Source organism: Copadichromis virginalis, linkage group LG8 (assembly GCF_057382275.1).
Source record: "Copadichromis virginalis isolate Kocher_CV1m ecotype Utaka linkage group LG8, C_Virginalis_male_GT1.1, whole genome shotgun sequence".
Taxonomy (NCBI): Eukaryota; Metazoa; Chordata; class Actinopteri; order Cichliformes; family Cichlidae; genus Copadichromis; species Copadichromis virginalis.
The window spans coordinates 12051622-12068914 of NC_140625.1; the positions used below are offsets into that span (position 1 = coordinate 12051622).

Genomic DNA, 17293 nt, shown 5'->3' on the forward strand with positions numbered 1-17293 from the left:
GGCGCAGAGGATGTTTTTGTCATTCCACTGCCCCTCTGGTTACTGCAAGCCTCAATGTAGTCCATCCTGAGGAAGCCAAGCCCTCGTAATTCTGGTCAGGCCTTGGGCCCACACGTGCTCCCTCGTAGGGCCGGTGTGACGCAGTAACTGTAGCGCTGGAGTAATCCCTCCAAACAAACGCTGTTTCTTAAAAATCATAAAAGCTTTAACAAGCAGGAAAAAGTCAGCAACAATCACAGCAGACGATCAAATGTAGCATACAGCAGCGCTGTGTGGTGAGGCTCAGTGTTAGAACAAAAGTCGAAGACTTTGCCATCTATCCAGCCTCCATTTCCTGTATGTAATCACTGCAATCTGCCAAGCCACCTGCAAGTGTGGGAATTTATCTGCACATGGTTTTCCACAGAGTCCCACTGACTGATTTACAGTGTAACAAAAAAATGGACACATTGTCCAAAATGGGAAGTTTTAGTAATAATCGTCAAAAGTAAAAACATTTACTAACGTAGCTATGCTTTTACAGTTCGGGTGAAAAAAACTGAATACGTTTCATGCTCTGTAAAAAGCTGGATATTAAAGGTGCAGAGAAGTCAGGCTGCTTTAAATGCAACAATTCAAATCATTTCAACGACATATTAAAGTGATAAAGGGAAAAAGAAAACATTTAGCTGGAAATAATTAAGAACAATAAAGAAATCCTAGAGTGGGCACAGAAACACCTCCGTCAGTGACTCTGCTTCATCTCTGCATCCACAAATATAAGTGAAATCTGCAGCCTGAAAAGAAAAAAAAAAAAAATATTTAGAAGCACAAACGTACCGCATTACTGCAGTTATTACCTCTGCCATGTTTTTGGTAATGTTTACGAGTCTGTGTGTGCGTCAATCTGTCTGTAACACATAGTAACAGCTTAGCAGTCCAATAACATTTGCCTTACATCCACCAAAGTCTTCGAGGTCAAACTATGGTGGGTCAAATTGACAGAAAGCCTTATAACTTAGAAACTATGATTCTTGTAAGTGTAGTGTGCATTGTCAGCATATAGAAAGTATCATATAAAGATTTAAATATCATGACACATTTGACGTGTGACCTCTCATTCAATGTCAATAGATTGAGCTGAAAGTCAAAGTGATAATAATGCCAAACAGAGTGTTTATTCAAAGGTAAAATTATAGCCATTGTTTGTGCCGACAACATATAGACATATAGAAAATAATATTATGGGATTCTAAATATTACATTACTTTGGACCTCTGATCTCTTCAAGGTCGAATAAGGTCAAACTTTTTTTAAAAGCATTTTATTTTGAAAACTATGCTTAAAATTCTACTTCCTTTGTTTGCATAAAAATCACGTTGTCACAATTTACCTCTGACCTTACTTTACGATTTCACATCTGCCTTAAAGAAACTATTTGGAAAGAAGTTTAAAGTACAGTGTAATTAATTTCAAGTAGAGTGTAATTTAGCCGAAGAACAATGATCTTATATTGTAAGTACACTGTACTTTTCAGGATGTGTTATGGAGCAACCTGCCTTTTTATATCATGATGTTTTACATTGTTATTTAATATTTATTCTGCGGATGCACACGATGAATAGTGTATTATTTAATTCATCTTTTCTTAAGATTACTTAATTTACAAATAAGTTACATATCATTTGCTTCTGCTTTCTTGTATAATACCTGGAAGTTAGGCAAGGTTAAGACACTTCATAATGCGTCACATGCAGAGAAAATTAAGATGCTTTTACCAATTACCAGGAAATTAAGCCGTTTTTAAAAATGCTTACAGTATAATTATTTTTTATTTCTTTGTAAAAACCTAGTGTACCTATTTTTAAGTATTCGTAACAGCTATAACTATGTTGCAATGTGCATATTAATACAATTACACCTTTAATGCATCGTATCTAAAAAATAATAGTACTCAAAATTATCTCATGTGTATTAAAGTATATTAAAGAATTAAATTAAAATTATTATTTTTTAAACAGGGCAAATAACAAAAGCCTGTACTGCAAACTTCTTATAGTCAGTTTAAAACAAAGAAAACAAAATTATTATGCATACAAAATGCATTACTATTCCCTTAAAAGCAAATACTGCAGAGAGTGTGAGCTGCCTGGGCAAATGTTTGTAGTTTGCAGTGTTTTGCCAGAGTAATACTGTGTGAATATAATAGAGGGGGGAAAAAATCTTACTTTAAGACGTGCGCTTCTCTTTATTCTCTGAACACAGTAAGAAAACGTTCGTGCGACGTGTCAGTATATATGCTAGTATTTCTGAAACACATATCATACTTCTCCAATGTATGCTCAATCATCCAACTATGTCCCACTTTTTGGGGCATACTTTTCCAAGCTTGTGAGAAAAGGCACAGCGATCCATACAAAACTAAATGCATTTATATAATGTAAGTCTAGTGTGAATGTCTATTGTATGTTCCTCATTTTCTAAATGCTAAATGTAGTATTGCTGGAAACAGTGTGGCTGTGAGCGGAGACAGCTCCATGGAGCAGAGCCTGAAAGTGACAGACTCCATAATAACAGGATGTTTACAGCATGCGGAAGCCCTGCCAGGGACAACCACAAGCAGGCAGCAACTTTGGCTGTGGCTGGAAACACGAGTGAAGAGGAAATGCAGGCCGGCCAGATTCCCTCCAGATGCACCGAATATAACCTCACTGACTGCTGTTTTGTTTACACAGAGTCTCTACCTGCTTGGGGTCTGTTTAAGTCTTTCTTTTTTCCACAGTGACCCCTGGAGAAAGAAAACACAGCTGTATGATGGCACACAGTGATGGCTGATGGGGTCAGCTGCAGGTGACAGTGGTGGTTTCTGACATTTAGGGTGGGTTGAAGCTTGTTCACTGTCACCAGCTGTTTCTTTTCGACCATCAGTGTTCAAATTTTGCACCAGACATCACTTCTCCAATGAGCACTTGTGAACTTGAGTAAATAGTAGTGTAGGGTGTGAATACTTCCTGTTTGCCATAGGACAAAAAGGCCTTCTGTCACCTGGTGGGTATCATCATTTCATCTGAGTTGATCTGATCAGATTCCTTTGGTGTAAAGAATTTTATCAAAACAGTTATAAAAGAGAGCTTGAGTGTGTCTTTAAGCTTTTTGGACCAGGACAGAAGTGGCTACATAGAACAGGGTGAGTTAAAGTTGAGTCACATGCACAGAAAGCATTCTGATCTGATATATAAAATCACCTTTTGCCAAGACAATTTTAGTGTGTTGTTCGTTTCTGTGTTTCTTGTTCACTTGTCACTTCACTGCTCTCGGTCAGGCTCTTCTTGGAGAACTCTGTGAAGGAGCAAGACCTCTGACCCCAGCAGACACCAGAGCTTTCCTCCTGGAGGGAGACTTGGATGGTGACGGTGAGATCGGCTGGGAAGGTCAGTGTGTCTGAGTACAACTAACCAAAGATATAGAGTTCACATTTTTATTTTTGTGCTTTTTCAGGAATGTGTATTTGATTTGATGCCATAGTCACACATCTGTCTGCTTCCCAGGTGTTGCTGCCCATTCTAAGCTTGACATCACTTCCGCTTTCCCACGATGTAAAGCTGATTGTGACATCACTAGTCTCGTCCAATCAGCTTTTTGCCAGCCTTCTTCGGGCCAATCAGCTGTGATTCTGTGTACTTTAAATCTCACTGGACATTAGTCATTGTCCCTTGCAGATGCCTTCATGCAACCCACCTCCTCCCCATCATCACCTCTCGCTCATCTTTCAGGCTCCATTCAAGCCTTCATCTTCATCTCCACCACCAGCATCTAGACTCCAGGGGGTCCTACCATAATCCCTATAACTGCTGGGATTTCGTTCAGTGACGCGCCATCGGAGTCTAACCACCAAATACCTCAAACTGAATTCTGTATATTAATAAATTATGTTCAGTTCCATCATAAATGATCCCTCCTTATTGAAATGAAGACAAGCACTCCTATAGAAAACAGTAGGAACAGCTTTAAAAATAGGTCTTTAGTCATCACATGTTTATTATATAATTCAATTCTAATTTATATTGTACCATTATATTTATTCACCAGCCTTGTGGTCAGGTCTTATTCTGAAAAAACAAAAATCATTTTCACACTTTTTTTTCTTTTTGTGGTTTCTTTGTTTATGAAAATAATACAGCGCACTCATCATTAACAACAATGAGCAGTGATTGCAAAGAAAAATCTTTTCCCGATTATGTCCGTTGTCATTTTGAATCCCAGATCCCAGGTGCTGGTATCAGTGGCAGTCACCAGCTATAACATGATCTCTTGAGAGTGATCTGTCAACCTTACACTGTCTTTTACTTTGCAAAGCTAAAATGTAGCTGGTGTCTTCATCTAATATTTTTATTTTTCAGAGTTCTGGTCAAGTCTGCACAAGATCTGAATGATTTACTGCATGGGGATGATCCTTTTCCTACAGTAAACCCCAAGTTAGATCTCGCTTCTCTGCTTTGTGTCCCTGCTAGAATATATGTTTCTTCATGGTGTGACTTTTACTAGCCAGTGAGAGACACAGATGAGTAGTTACAGTAAAACCTATTGTTTTGATGTTATATTGAGCACTGGGTCACATCCAGGCTAGCCAAGGGGGTTGGGGAGGAGTACACAGGAGACTTTTGAGTCTCCACTTAACCGCACGTGCAATTTTCCAATCAGCAAATGAAGTCGCCCCAGTTTAACACTCCGTGCGCAGTAATTGGTGTGAATATGTTTACATTTAGATTCCATGTGTTCAGTATTTATCCCGTGTTCCTTGAAATCAAGGAATCATTTAGAGGTGATTGATTTGCTATAGATGCCAAAAAAAAAAAAAAATCATCAAGACTACAGATGAGCCATTAGAAGAAATGGTTTCTTCTGCCTTTACATTTTACATTCTCGTACAGCTAATGCAGCACAAGGCTCTGGGTTAATATAACTCCTTATTTTAACAGATCGACTGCATGCATTCATTCCTACACCGGGTCTTTAGTATCTATGGAGAATATTAACAATTAAGGTGGGGATCGTGCAGTTTAATTTTCACTTAAAGTTTAACGTTACAAGAAAAGATATTCAGCCAGCATGCAACCAGCTTCAGTTAGAAAACAGTTTCCCAAGCATATCACATCTATTTGGTTTTTTCTTATTGTCTTTATAGATGAATGCTGGACAAAAAAGCTAACTTGTTACAGTTCGATGGTGAGGGCTCAAGCGCAGGACTCCAGAATCAGCTGTACACAATAATTTATTTGCAGAATCCACATTGTGTGTTTATGGGAAGTGCAGGGCAGTGCTATATACAATTAGGTGAGGGACGGGGCTCCGGGGAAATCCACGGGGGTAGTCACGCATTCTCCAACTCTCCACACTCACAGCCACAGGTTCACTCTTCCACACTTGACACAAAGAATCGCACGGGGAGGGAATCCAGGAGGTCTGTAGACGGGGAGACGAGGATTAGTTACACAGTTCACTTTTAAACACTTGAGCTTAGCTTAGCTGTAGACTTGACATTCACTAACGCCTGGCAGACAACAATCCAGCGAAGAACAGCAGTCACCTCCTGGCTTAAATGCTGACCGCCCTGATTAGGCTCACCGACGGCGTGAACCCACAATGACTTCCGCCTCGGCGATAGAGAAGAGGAGAGAGAGAGAGTGGAAGTTGGAGAGAAAGACAGAAAAAACCTCAGATCAGCTGGACGACATAACTACATTATCACCAAAAGGAATTCAGATTGTTAAGAGTATAAATGGTCGTGTAAAATGGTGCTTTACCACTAAAAGTCCTGCATTTATTTGTAAGTAACAGAAAAATGTTCATCAGCTGTTAGTAAATTACTCATTAATCGTGGATAATGGAAGTAAGATATACCAGTGTAATCACAGACACATGACTACAGAAAATAAAATAATGAAAAAATGAATAAAATTGCACTTTTAAAAAGCTAGAGATAGAAAATTTCACTAAACTTTTGTTCATAGTGAAAAAAAATTGTATTACATTTCCACCAAACTGTTTCACTGCAGTAGTAAGACGCAGGGCCAGATAGGTTGGATCAATACTAGTCTAACTTTATTTCTTCTTCTTCTTCTTCTTCTTCTTCTTTTTTTTTTATCTTACTTCAAACACTACAGACTAAAAAAAGCTTATTGGTGCAAATTGCACCAGGGGTGCACAAGCAGGGCACAGTTGGCTCATGCAACTGATCTCTGGCAAACAGGAAAGTGGCTGTGAGGTGACTGGGTGTCTGGCAGAGCTTCGGAGTACCTGCATGACCCAGCAGAGAAACTCTGCGACGGGATTAAATTTCTGATCCGACGCATTTACAGTTCTGTCAATGATGCACATTTATTTGCAACTTTCTCCCAGACGGCGAGTCACTCACCTGACTGGCAGAGGACAGAGCGACAGGAAACAAGGGTCACTTCTATTTCTGCTGCAGCACCAAAGAGCGACCTTCTGCTCTCAGGCGGAGATATTGATTCAATATGTGCACTCTTCTGCACACAGAAGGCAAAATATCTCTGTGGCCTAAACCCATTTCACAGGATTTTCTGAAATGTACATTTCAGAAGACGTCCTATGATCATTCGTTGCTGCTTCAGATTACAGGCTTGATGGGTTTCATTCCTGCTGTGAGATATTTGTAATTTAAGCCTGATATTGAAGAAGGGCAGAAATAGTTACAGTATCTATGGCTGAGTCGTTTGAGGTGAGAGACCTCATTTGACCACAGCAGATGTTAAACGCCAAAGATTAGTTTTTCCAGAGTTTTTAAGAAGTAAATAAAAAGCCCAGTGAAACACATTTTAAGTACAATTTGTGGCTTCTTGGACAACCTATGCCTGAAGACATTTCTGTGAAAGACTTATGGAGAACTGTAGCAGCAGCTAAACTAACAACGTATTACGTGTCCAGAGCTTGAAATTAAATATGTTTAATATAGATTCTGTTATGATTTGTACACACAATTAAATTCTGCTGGTATTTCAATAAAACTCCTCATCATCTCAATACTGCCACCTGATGTAGAATTACTGCATAACACCTGGCTATCCTAAAAAAAAGCAAACATGATAAGGAAAGTCCCCAGGACTATCCCCGTTTAATTGTCATTTGTTTTGATAGTACGTGAGAACTCGGTGTCATTATGCAACCATCCGGTGCCAAACTGGATTAGTTAAAAGGATGATGATGATGATAATGGGTGCGATGATACCGAGGGTATCAGCTTTCAGCGTGTCCCCAAATAGCACCACAAATAGTTTCATCGCCATATGGAGAAATGGTTTGAATGGATGTAAGAGGTCCAGAAATAAGTTCCGGCATGAGAGCCGGTGGCTGTATGTAGGTGCATGATGATAGTGGTGATGTACTATTAAATTAAAGCGTTTCAATTAATCCCTGGAGCTCCCCACTTCATATAAACGTCTTCCTCCTATTCATAAGACTATAACTCACAGTTTGGCGTGGAAAATTATCATAACATTGTTTTAGTTCAGTATTGCTATTATATACAAGTCCCCTCTACGCATTCACGGCAATAAAAATGAATGAAACTTCAAAAAATGGGGCACAATGTGCATAAACATACATACGAATTAGGAAGATAGAAATCATAAAGACTCATAGAAACCGTAGTCCATAAGTTTGACGTAGATTTATATATATATTAATAATTCATATAACAATCATACAATATCAAGGGAATAGATAAGCAGGACAATGTTTTTCTCCATAATATAGTAGTATAATAGCTGATCAGCCTAGTGTTCTCAATGTTGCCATTATGTGAAGCTAAGAACAGCTGGAATAGGGAAAAGTGTTAAAGGCATTCCCCTGTTGTGGGCTAAAAATCCAAAGAACAAATAAAGAAATGAACGTTTACATTTTGAACGTGGTGCTTTAACTTACGTAGGTTTTCGACTACAACGTCCCTACCTGCAGTGATCAATCAGACCAATCAGCCTGTTCTGACATTGGAAGGTCAGCAAAGTCATCGCAGACGTTTTACGCACGCCAGTTACGCACAAGCGCCGTTTCAACCAAACCGTGATCAGCGATGATGGTGTAAAAGCACAGAGATAATATTACCAAAATGTACTGAGTGTTTGGGGGGGTTTACAAAAAAACAACAACAACAAAAACACATTGCTTTATTAAAGGAACTTTTCTGAAGGTTATTTAGAACCAAAGCTGGTGAAGATAGCTATTTAAGGTCATTTAAAGAGTTCATAATCAACACAACGCTTTTTCACATTAATACATTTGTCATTTAAACATGATTAAAGACAGCGTTTGAAACGACATTCATTAAAGCGCAGTCAACAAGTGAAATTACATAAACACAGGGCAGGGATAGCTCAGTAGGTAGAGTGGTGGCCCCATGATCGGAAGGTCGGGGGTTCGACTCCACTGAACGGCTACCCTGAGGTACCCCTGAGCAAGGTACCGTCCCTACACACTGCTCCCCGGGCGCTGCACTGGCGGCTGCCCACTGCTTCACTGGGTGAATGGGTTAAATGCAGAGGAACTATTTCCCTATGGGGACTAACACGCACACTTTACACACTTTACACAAAGCAAAAACAAAAAAATAATAACAGTATTAAGTACGGTTGACTTGGAATAAGACTTTCTGGCTGTCAAAGATAATATAAAAGTTTACCCCAGCTTTCACTCTGACGTGTTCTGCACACTTTAACAGGCTGCAGAGTATGTTTCAACCAAATCAGCAACATATATTATTAGCCTTATGCAATATTAAGCACTTTCACATAGGCCTACGCTTAGCCTACCATTTAAGCATCTTCATTTATGTTCATATAAATAGAACAGCTCTGTCTACTGGACACATTTTTTGACTGACTGCTTTGCACACAGTGTCTGTTACATAGCCTATGCATCATATTTCGGGTGAGACAAGGTATATAAGCTGGTGAGAGTCGCTGGGGGCTTTACTGCAGTCACCAGATTCATCTGAGCGAATCCACTCTAGTCTTAGCCAGACTCTAAGGTGAGTTTCACTGAAGAGTTGCAGACCTGTAGGCAAGTCCACTTCCTGACTCAGAGAGTTACAGGGCTTCTACTTCTTCATGCAATGGGATGTAAATCATGTCCAGATTTTGAACATCACAAGGCCAGATTTCAGCTTTGGACTAACAGAGGAACGAAACGGAGAAAGAGAAAAAAAATTCAACTACAGATGCAAAGGAGATTTAATCTTTTGCCTTTTGGAAGGCTTTATTTTGGAGAAATTGGACTACCTTTTGTGGCTTGGAAGACTCACAGAGAGGGACTGTGAATTATACTGCATGGCATAATGAGTATTGCATGAAGCTCTGTAACTCTGAGCAGTGCACTACAAAGTGCACTGAGGGAAGTTAAAAGGTGGCCTTAGATTGAGAGTAAAGCTGCTTCATCGTGTCAGATTTCCCCACAGCCTGACTGACTAACCGATGACTTGTCCTCTTCTCTCCTCCCTCAGTTAAAAAATGGCATTCGCCGGAGTCCTGACCGAAGCTGACATCACTGCAGCCCTTGCAGCTTGCCAAGGTAAACATGATGAAACTCATAGCATTTTAACCTAGGGAAAGCCTAGACAACAGCCAAACTGTGACTGCAAAAACTTCGCATCCAGTTGCAAAATATTATAAAAAAAAGAAAAAAAAATCTCAGGTGTCTGCCAGTAGTATAGAGAGCTTTAAATGGCTGTATGTCTCAGCATAAAGCATGCACCAGTGCATCTACTGTAAGAAAAGCTGACCTGCACATTAGAAAAAAAGCTGAGTGATGGTCAGGAAGGGAAAGTGGATACAACCAAATGCCAGGCCTTACATGCAGAAACTACAGCCTCTGCAAAACACACCACAGCCTGTGTTTGTGCTATAACCTCCCTCTGTCCATCTTTCCACAGCTGCCGATTCCTTCAAGCACAAGGAGTTCTTTGCTAAGGTCGGCCTGGCAGCCAAGTCCGCCGATGAGATCAAGAAGGCCTTTGCCATCATTGACCAGGACAAGAGTGGCTTCATTGAGGAGGATGAGCTGAAGTAGGCACCCTCTCTTAAATTTCACCCACAAGCTCCTCAAAGCTCTTGTAGCACTGGGATCATCTTTCTCTGGCTCACAGTGAAATCAGAATGATGTCAGAGGCCCAAAAGCATCTGAGAAGCTCGGGCTACTGGGTGTTCTCCTAGACTGCAACTCAATACCAGTTCTCTCCTTCAGTGCCTCTCGCTGTAGGGTGACGTAGAACAGAGGACAAAGGAAAGGAATTGTAGCCTGCTTACATTTTTTTCATGACAAAGCCCAAAAACCTCAGCATCCAATAGAACAAGAAGCATTCAGTTAGAGATATTTAATATGCTTTTTGAATAGATGATCGGTTTAGCACAAAATATTCACTGTGATCCCAGAAAACAACTGTTCAAAGAAAGGCTTCTCTTTTAAAAATAAAAAAAAGCTCATCTTTTGTCTCTGATTACCCTCTCCAGGCTGTTCCTGCAGAACTTCTCTGCCAGTGCCAGAGCTCTGACTGATGCTGAGACAAAGACATTTCTTCAGGCCGGTGACTCTGATGGCGATGGCAAGATCGGAGTTGATGGTGAGGAAATCTTTACCTCCAGAAGAACAATGTAAAGGCCATCCAACAAAAGCAAAACAATAACCTTCTTTCTTTCTTTCTTTCTCCCTCTACAGAGTTCGCTGCCATGGTCAAGTCTTAAATGAATGAACTGACCAACTGACTGACTTCACAACTCTAAAGGAACAACTTGAATCAAGACATCCTTTTCCTCTCTTCTTCTCCTCTTCCCATTCACTCTCTCTCTCTCTGTCTCTCTTCAGTTCTCCACACCACTTTTATACACTCAACCTTTCACCCCTGACCATGGACAAACTGCTCCCTCTCTTTCTTTCTCTGGCAGTGCAGACCCCAATGCTGTCCACGATGAATGTAACCAACTAAGTGTATAGCGTGGTTGACTCGTGTCTTTCTCTCTCTCTCTCACTTCTGTCGTCGTTTTACTGTGACTTCTGCTTTCTGTGAGATCAGTGATGATGCACTTTTAGGGCAAACGGACGGACGATGAGAAAACAATAAAGGTTCTTTTTTCAGTAAGACAAGTCTGACCCTGTTCTTTGCTATTCAGTTGTGAAGTAGTAAATCAATGATAGCTTCTTTTTTTTTTAAAGAAATTCAAAAACATTCTTTTAAATGCATGAGAAAACTTCTACATGTAACATCCACCCACCCACCTATCAATTCCCCCATTGCCTGTGAATTGGCTCTTTAGGTAATCTTTAGGTAATATGGCTCAGATGTGCCTATTTTAAGAAAATAAATCAATGCTAAACTTTTAACTAAAATGCTAAACAAGTAGGCGAATGTCACACAGACAGGTAATTGACTCTGTATAAATGATGATCATAGCCAACATAATGTCACCCCCATGGGTTTGTATAGTCCTGTATTGAAGTCACGAGTTCAGAATTTTGCATCACCGTCTGAGATTTTGGAGCCAAACGTTGAATAGGTGATGGATGGGTTAAGGGGGATTGTAACATGTAGTTCTTTTATTGAATCGGTTGCTAAGACCATAAAAGAAGGGGCATTTTCTCTTGTACATCCAGAAGAATGCAGTTTTAAAGCACATCTGCAACAGCATGTATCTTCTGTGAACAATTCATGGAAGTGATATGATATGCAATGTTCAGAAATCAACCCACCTAAAACACTTCAAAAATATCTATGTGCAAACTGACTTTAAATCATTTGATTACGTGTAGATTTTACATGTAGTTTTATTACAAGTACAATGTAAACCTGTGAATTTAATGGACTCTGTTCAAATGAAATGTACTTGATTTGTATGCATTCAGTTTATACTATATTTTCCTTAATGAGTCATTATTTAAATAAACAAACCTTTTTATTTTACTCAAAATTATCTATTATTTATTAAGTGCCAGTAGTTATATCAGACCAAATAAGCCTGTTGCAGCAGACCAGTTGAGTGCACATACTGTATATGCAAAATTTTCCACTATAATGCGCTCAGTTTTTGATTTGTGTGAGGTGTAAGGTCCTGTTTTGGTTGCTTAAATGCATTTTTTTTAATTGACTTTTGCACTATTAATGCATTACAAGTACGTCCAGCTGTGCTGATGTGAGACTTACATAACCTCTTAATCTAGATTCACTAATACGCTGACACACACCTGACTCCTGCTCTACATAATCCAGCTCTTATCTCTTACAGTATCTGGTAATGCTTAAATTCCACCTCCCTTCCAAAGTGGGAGAAAAACCAACAACAACATACAAGAGCAAAACTTGATTGATAATCGCAATAATAGTAAGCAACCACAAGGTGTCGCCATGTAAAATAAATAAATACAAAGAGGGTTTTCAGATGCTTGATGGTTAAAGTTGCAAACGTCGAGGCTTGGAGATAAAGAGGTGGAGTTACTCTTGGGGTAAATAGTTCATCTTTTTGTGTAACAAGTAGGTGAGACTGATGAAAATGCTGTTACTTGCAAAGTGTTAAGTCAGAGATTTGCAGCAATTGAAAGTTTGAAAAAAATAATTAGATTTATTCCCCCTGGTTCTAGTTACAGAAAGCACCCGTCCCCCCCTCTTTCCTAAAGCCATTAGTGCTGACTGGATTCACCAGAGACGCTGCTGCGTCAGATGGTTTGGAAGGCTTCCCCCTTTGCAGGAAACAAATTCATCAGTTTAGAGTGGCAGGCTGCCAGCAGGCTCTTCAGCACAGGCCCCACCCAGCCTCTCACCTTTTAGCACAGGTGCATGAGTGAGAGCTTCAAAACCTCTGACAGTAACAAATGATATGCATATATCTAAATTCTCACTAAAGAAACTTGTAATCTTCATGTTAACTTGTTAGGCAGGTTGATGGCTCACTTGCAACAAACACTGAGGTTTTGACTTCTGAATTTTTACTATCAGAGCATGCGTAATGGAGTATTTCTGATAAATTACGACCTGCTTGAGTCATCCAAATCAAAGAGACTCTTCATTAAAGAAACAAAACAAAACAAAGAAATGATGCCAGACTGATTATTGGATACTTTTAAGGTTTCAAATGCACCTGCAGGGAGAGAGAGAGAGAAGAGAAGAGATGGGATGGGGAAAATGTAAGGGAGGGGGAGAGAGGGAGAGCAGTGTAACACAGGGGGAGAAAGTTGATTGGACGAACCACACGCTGCCATATGAGTAACGGGGGAAAGGGAGAGAGAGTAGGAGAATGTGCAGCGGATATAAACCGTATAGGTTAATTGGACAGGTGAGCGGGTGAGGAACACGAGACGGAGGCGGCTGGCTGCGGGAGAATTTGATCCTCGGACAGATTGGAAACTCAAGCATCGCACTCGTCGTATATAAGGCAGAGCCAGCTGTCGGCAGCCACCAAAGAGTCTTATTTGCTGCTGCTGCTGCTGCTGCTGCTTTTGGACCCGGACCGAGGCAACTGCGGTGAGTAGCCCACAGCTGCACAGGTAAACTCTCAGTACAGGTGTGGTATCTGTCTGGTGTGGTCTGTTGGTGCAGTGGCACAGCCTTTAGACTATTTGGGTTACTTTTTCAGGGACGTGACGAAAGTTTTAAATTCGTCTAGCACTGCTTAATTCCTCCAAACATGACAGAAAGGTGAGATTTTTGACCAAAATACAGGTTCGGGCTGTTTCTGCTCATGCTTTTAACAGATTCCCCTAAAACAACCTGATAAAAACTTGCAGATCATTTTTTATCTACGTTTATTTTTTGTTTAAAGACAGCAAGCTGTCTAGCGCTCAGGGGAGGGTGTTTTAACTTTTCCGCTTTTCCTAGTTCTCTTTTTTATTCGTTCTGAAATGGAAGTTTAAGTATCACAAATTTTACTCCTTCCCTCCCTCTGTTGATTTTTTTTCTTGTAAAGTCCCTAAGTGCCAATTATTTTTGCACAGAGCCAATTAAGCACTTCAAACAAGGCCAAAAAAAAAAAAAGCCCATTAACAAGCTCGCAGGGGAGATCCAATCAAAAAGCACAATTAACCTGGCATCAACGATAAGACAGAAAATATGTTTGGAGTTTTTTGATAAAATAGAGATTGTACATAAAACACATGAAGCCCACTCATCAAAAACTCATAACCTGAGGTCTTATGGGATGATGATATTAACCTAGATACCACTACAGATATTAAAAAAGGTAATCCAGTGTGATACAAAAGTGGGCTGAGAGGATATCAAACAGCCAAATGTAGGTTAAGATCATTAGAAAAAAGAAAAATACAGACCTATGTGTGTTTCTTTAAGACTTTTCTTCTATTTTGCAGGACCAACATGTCACTCACATCCATTCTTTCCGCTGACGACATCCAAAATGCCATTAAGGACTGTGAAGGTAGGATGTCAACTTATGCACACTGGACCACACAATAACTAAACATGATCAATTATGACGGTTGTATGACTTATATGCAAAATAAAATACATTAAATGCCGAATAAACGGTTGCTGTAGTCGAGTTCTTTGGTTTTGTTTTTGTTTTTGCAGAAAGGTGCATAATCTTCTCCACAGCTTTTCAATATTGTACAGTGTCCTCGCTACTAAAGTCGCACCCGCTTTAAATCGGAATTTATTTATTTATTTACTTTAAAAAGGGGGTTTTAATAATCTTCTCTGTTTTTTATATTTGTGGGGGCATGGCTGCTGGCTTTAAAAGTTTAAAAAAAGAAAGAAAAAAAGGGGGGAGGGAAGAGGAAAATCCCTCCCTCCGTCGCTGCAGACACATGCCGTTTTAATCTCCACATCACCTCCCGGCCCGGTGAACCTCACGGGTCAGCTCTGTTTCTGTATTTGTTTCTCTTTTTTTCAACATTTGTATGCTTTCAGCTCCGGACACTTTCTGCTACAAGAAGTTCTTTAAGCTGTGCGGCCTGTCCTCAAAGACACCCAAGGAGGTCAAAGATGTGTTCCAGATCCTCGACGAGGACAACAGCGGCTACATCGAGCACTCTGAGCTCAAGTGCGTAAAAGGATACGGGGTGTCTGCTCTCCCAGAGGCGCTGAATCTTAGGCTTTTCTTTTCAATATGCACTTTTGTTCCTCTACCTGGATTTACTCCGTCAACTAACTGACCCAGTGCGGTGTGGCTTCATATTTAATGTGAATCTATCTCGTATTATTTCTCTGATAGAAAGAAAAAAAGAAAGAAGGAGGCTCGGTACATTAAATCACACAGTAGTACTCTATTACTGTGATGAATGTTAAGCTGTCTCGCAGTAATCCACTGTGAGTGGTGTTTTCATTTCATTTCTGTTACACAATTCATCCTTTTTTTGATAAGAGGTTTGACTTGTGCAGTCCAGTTTAGGAAGTGGTGTCTTTCTCCATGTTCTTATTATTTTCTGTTTTTAAAACATGCCGTATATTGTCATCCATAAATATCAGTCATGGATAAATATCATTGTGTTGCATTGTGTGTGTGCGTCTAGGTTTTTTCTGCAGCGGTTTATCCCCAGTGCACGGACACTGACTGACGCAGAAACCAAGAGCTTCATCTCAGCAGCTGATGATGACAGCGATGGCAAAATTGGAGTAGACGGTTGGTATCTGGTTTCTCACAAAAAAATCAGCATGTGGGCAGAAATGATCTTATTAGTTGGATTAAGACTCAGCTGGTGGAAATGAACCAACACAGGCTGTGCCAAAAGAGACGAACTGGGTGATATATGAGATTTAGTGTGTGTGTGTGTGTTTGTGTGTGGGAGGGGGTGTCTTTCACAAAGAATCAGAAAACATCAGAAAACCTTAAATGCACTATACATCTATGAGGTGAGAGAAGGTATTGTTTTTCTATAATGTTGAAATCCTGGGAATGTTTCATTGGTGTATTTTCTGATCCCTATTTAACCATTATGCCATGTGTGAACCACACATGTTGATATTAAGGTCATCATCATGCTCGATCATTTGCCCCAGTTTTACCCATTATCCATTTGCAAACAAAAAAGTTGTCTTAGTTAATAGGATGAAGGATTTAGGCGATCCAAAATGGACCGCTTTAGTCTGTGTTTATTGTTTATTTACCAGCTCTTCCCTAATCCTGGAGGGAATTGACACAAGATTTAGATTTGCTTGTTTTCTTGATTTTTGTCACGTGGCACATGCAGAGCTATGATTAATTCTGAGTATTCCTTTATTTGTTTATTCTTTTCCCCAGAATTCCAATCCATGGTCCTATCCTGAGTTTTCAGATGAAAAAAGTTCAAGCATTCAGGTCCTTTGGTCACTTTCCCACATCTGGAGTCTTCTGATCCACTTCCAGGGATTAAATATGTTTTCTATTAATGTCTGTGTGCACAAATTGCTTTAAAAAAGGCCTTTTTTTAATTTTAAAGGCATCACAACTTAATGTGTCTTTTCATTATATTGGTATGTGGTTTCTCGTCTGTAGCATTCCCCCCTGACAATGAATGTGGTAAATAAACATGTGGAAACACACACACTTGTGAACTGACTGTGTATATATTAAACGAACTCATATTATGGTGTTTAGTATGCTTTGATGATAAAGTTATACATAAAGCAGTGCTTAGCACTGGTGCATCATATCAAGACGTTTGTGGGTCTAAATTTCCCTGTCAAATGTCAGCCTTTGTTACAGAAAAGGCCTCTCCATGTGTTGCTCAAAGTCCAGAAGACATGCCTGTTAGATTATTTGGCTGTAGGTGTAGAAAAAAGGAAGATAAAGAAGCTTAAATTTATAGAATAAAATGGATATATGTAAATATTTGGACACAACTTGTAGTGTAAAGCACATTGTTGTCGGTAAGACCCGAAACACAACATATAAATGGCAGTCTAAATCAAAAACAAATACACACAAGATTACAGCTTTACTGGAGGTCAAAGGAGCTTGCAAAGAAAAGCATCTGGACTTCTTTAAGTTGCTTGAAGACGTTTCACCTCTCATCCGAGAAGCTTCTTCAGTTCATGAGAGGTGAAACGTCTTCAAGCAATCAAAATAAGTCCAGACGCTTTTCTTTGCAAGCTCCTTTGACTACGATGACCTGGATGACTGAGAACCTTCACAGACAGCTTTACTGGAGAATCAAAAGAAAAACAGTCTGGGTGCAGGCATGTTTTGGTGGCACTAATTCCTAAGTATCAACTGTACTATTCATCATTTATAACCTGAAATGTCCGTAATTAAGAAATGTATGTTTTAAAGATTTAATTTTATATAAAGATAAGATATAAAGGGTGCAAATTAAGAAAAAA

At 39.7% G+C, this 17293-nt stretch overlaps 2 protein-coding genes and 1 long non-coding RNA gene across 3 annotated transcripts; 2 read left to right on the top strand and 1 right to left on the bottom strand.

The window, feature by feature from the left end:
- Nucleotides 1-5035: 5035 nt before the first annotated feature.
- LOC146702793 (uncharacterized) lies at nucleotides 5036-6599 on the bottom strand. The gene is made up of 3 exons (XR_014922087.1): nucleotides 6395-6599; nucleotides 5529-5633; nucleotides 5036-5442 (listed from the first exon to the last, which is right to left on the bottom strand). It is a non-coding gene; the product is annotated as an uncharacterized LOC146702793 (long non-coding RNA).
- A 2343-nt stretch (nucleotides 6600-8942) lies between these two features.
- Nucleotides 8943-11133, top strand: LOC146702794 (parvalbumin beta). The gene is made up of 5 exons (XM_085465782.1): nucleotides 8943-9025; nucleotides 9497-9564; nucleotides 9926-10058; nucleotides 10503-10612; nucleotides 10708-11133. Exons 2-5 carry the CDS (start codon nucleotides 9504-9506, stop codon nucleotides 10731-10733), a joined length of 330 nt encoding a protein of 109 aa, XP_085321908.1. The 5' UTR covers nucleotides 8943-9025; nucleotides 9497-9503; the 3' UTR covers nucleotides 10734-11133.
- A 2101-nt stretch (nucleotides 11134-13234) lies between these two features.
- Nucleotides 13235-16513, top strand: pvalb9 (parvalbumin 9). The gene is made up of 5 exons (XM_085465783.1): nucleotides 13235-13501; nucleotides 14344-14411; nucleotides 14903-15035; nucleotides 15505-15614; nucleotides 16233-16513. Exons 2-5 carry the CDS (start codon nucleotides 14351-14353, stop codon nucleotides 16256-16258), a joined length of 330 nt encoding a protein of 109 aa, XP_085321909.1. The 5' UTR covers nucleotides 13235-13501; nucleotides 14344-14350; the 3' UTR covers nucleotides 16259-16513.
- Nucleotides 16514-17293: the final 780 nt, after the last annotated feature.

Coding starts and splice junctions, on each gene's coding strand:
- LOC146702794 (XM_085465782.1), top strand. CDS start 9,504: ATGGCATTCGCCGGAGTCCTGACCGAAGCTGACATCACTGCAGCCCTT. Junction 9,565..9,925: donor AGCCCTTGCAGCTTGCCAAG/GTAAACATGATG, acceptor ATCTTTCCACAG/CTGCCGATTCCTTCAAGCAC. Junction 10,613..10,707: donor TGGCAAGATCGGAGTTGATG/GTGAGGAAATCT, acceptor CTCCCTCTACAG/AGTTCGCTGCCATGGTCAAG.
- pvalb9 (XM_085465783.1), top strand. CDS start 14,351: ATGTCACTCACATCCATTCTTTCCGCTGACGACATCCAAAATGCCATT. Junction 15,036..15,504: donor ATCGAGCACTCTGAGCTCAA/GTGCGTAAAAGG, acceptor GTGTGCGTCTAG/GTTTTTTCTGCAGCGGTTTA. Junction 15,615..16,232: donor TGGCAAAATTGGAGTAGACG/GTTGGTATCTGG, acceptor TCTTTTCCCCAG/AATTCCAATCCATGGTCCTA.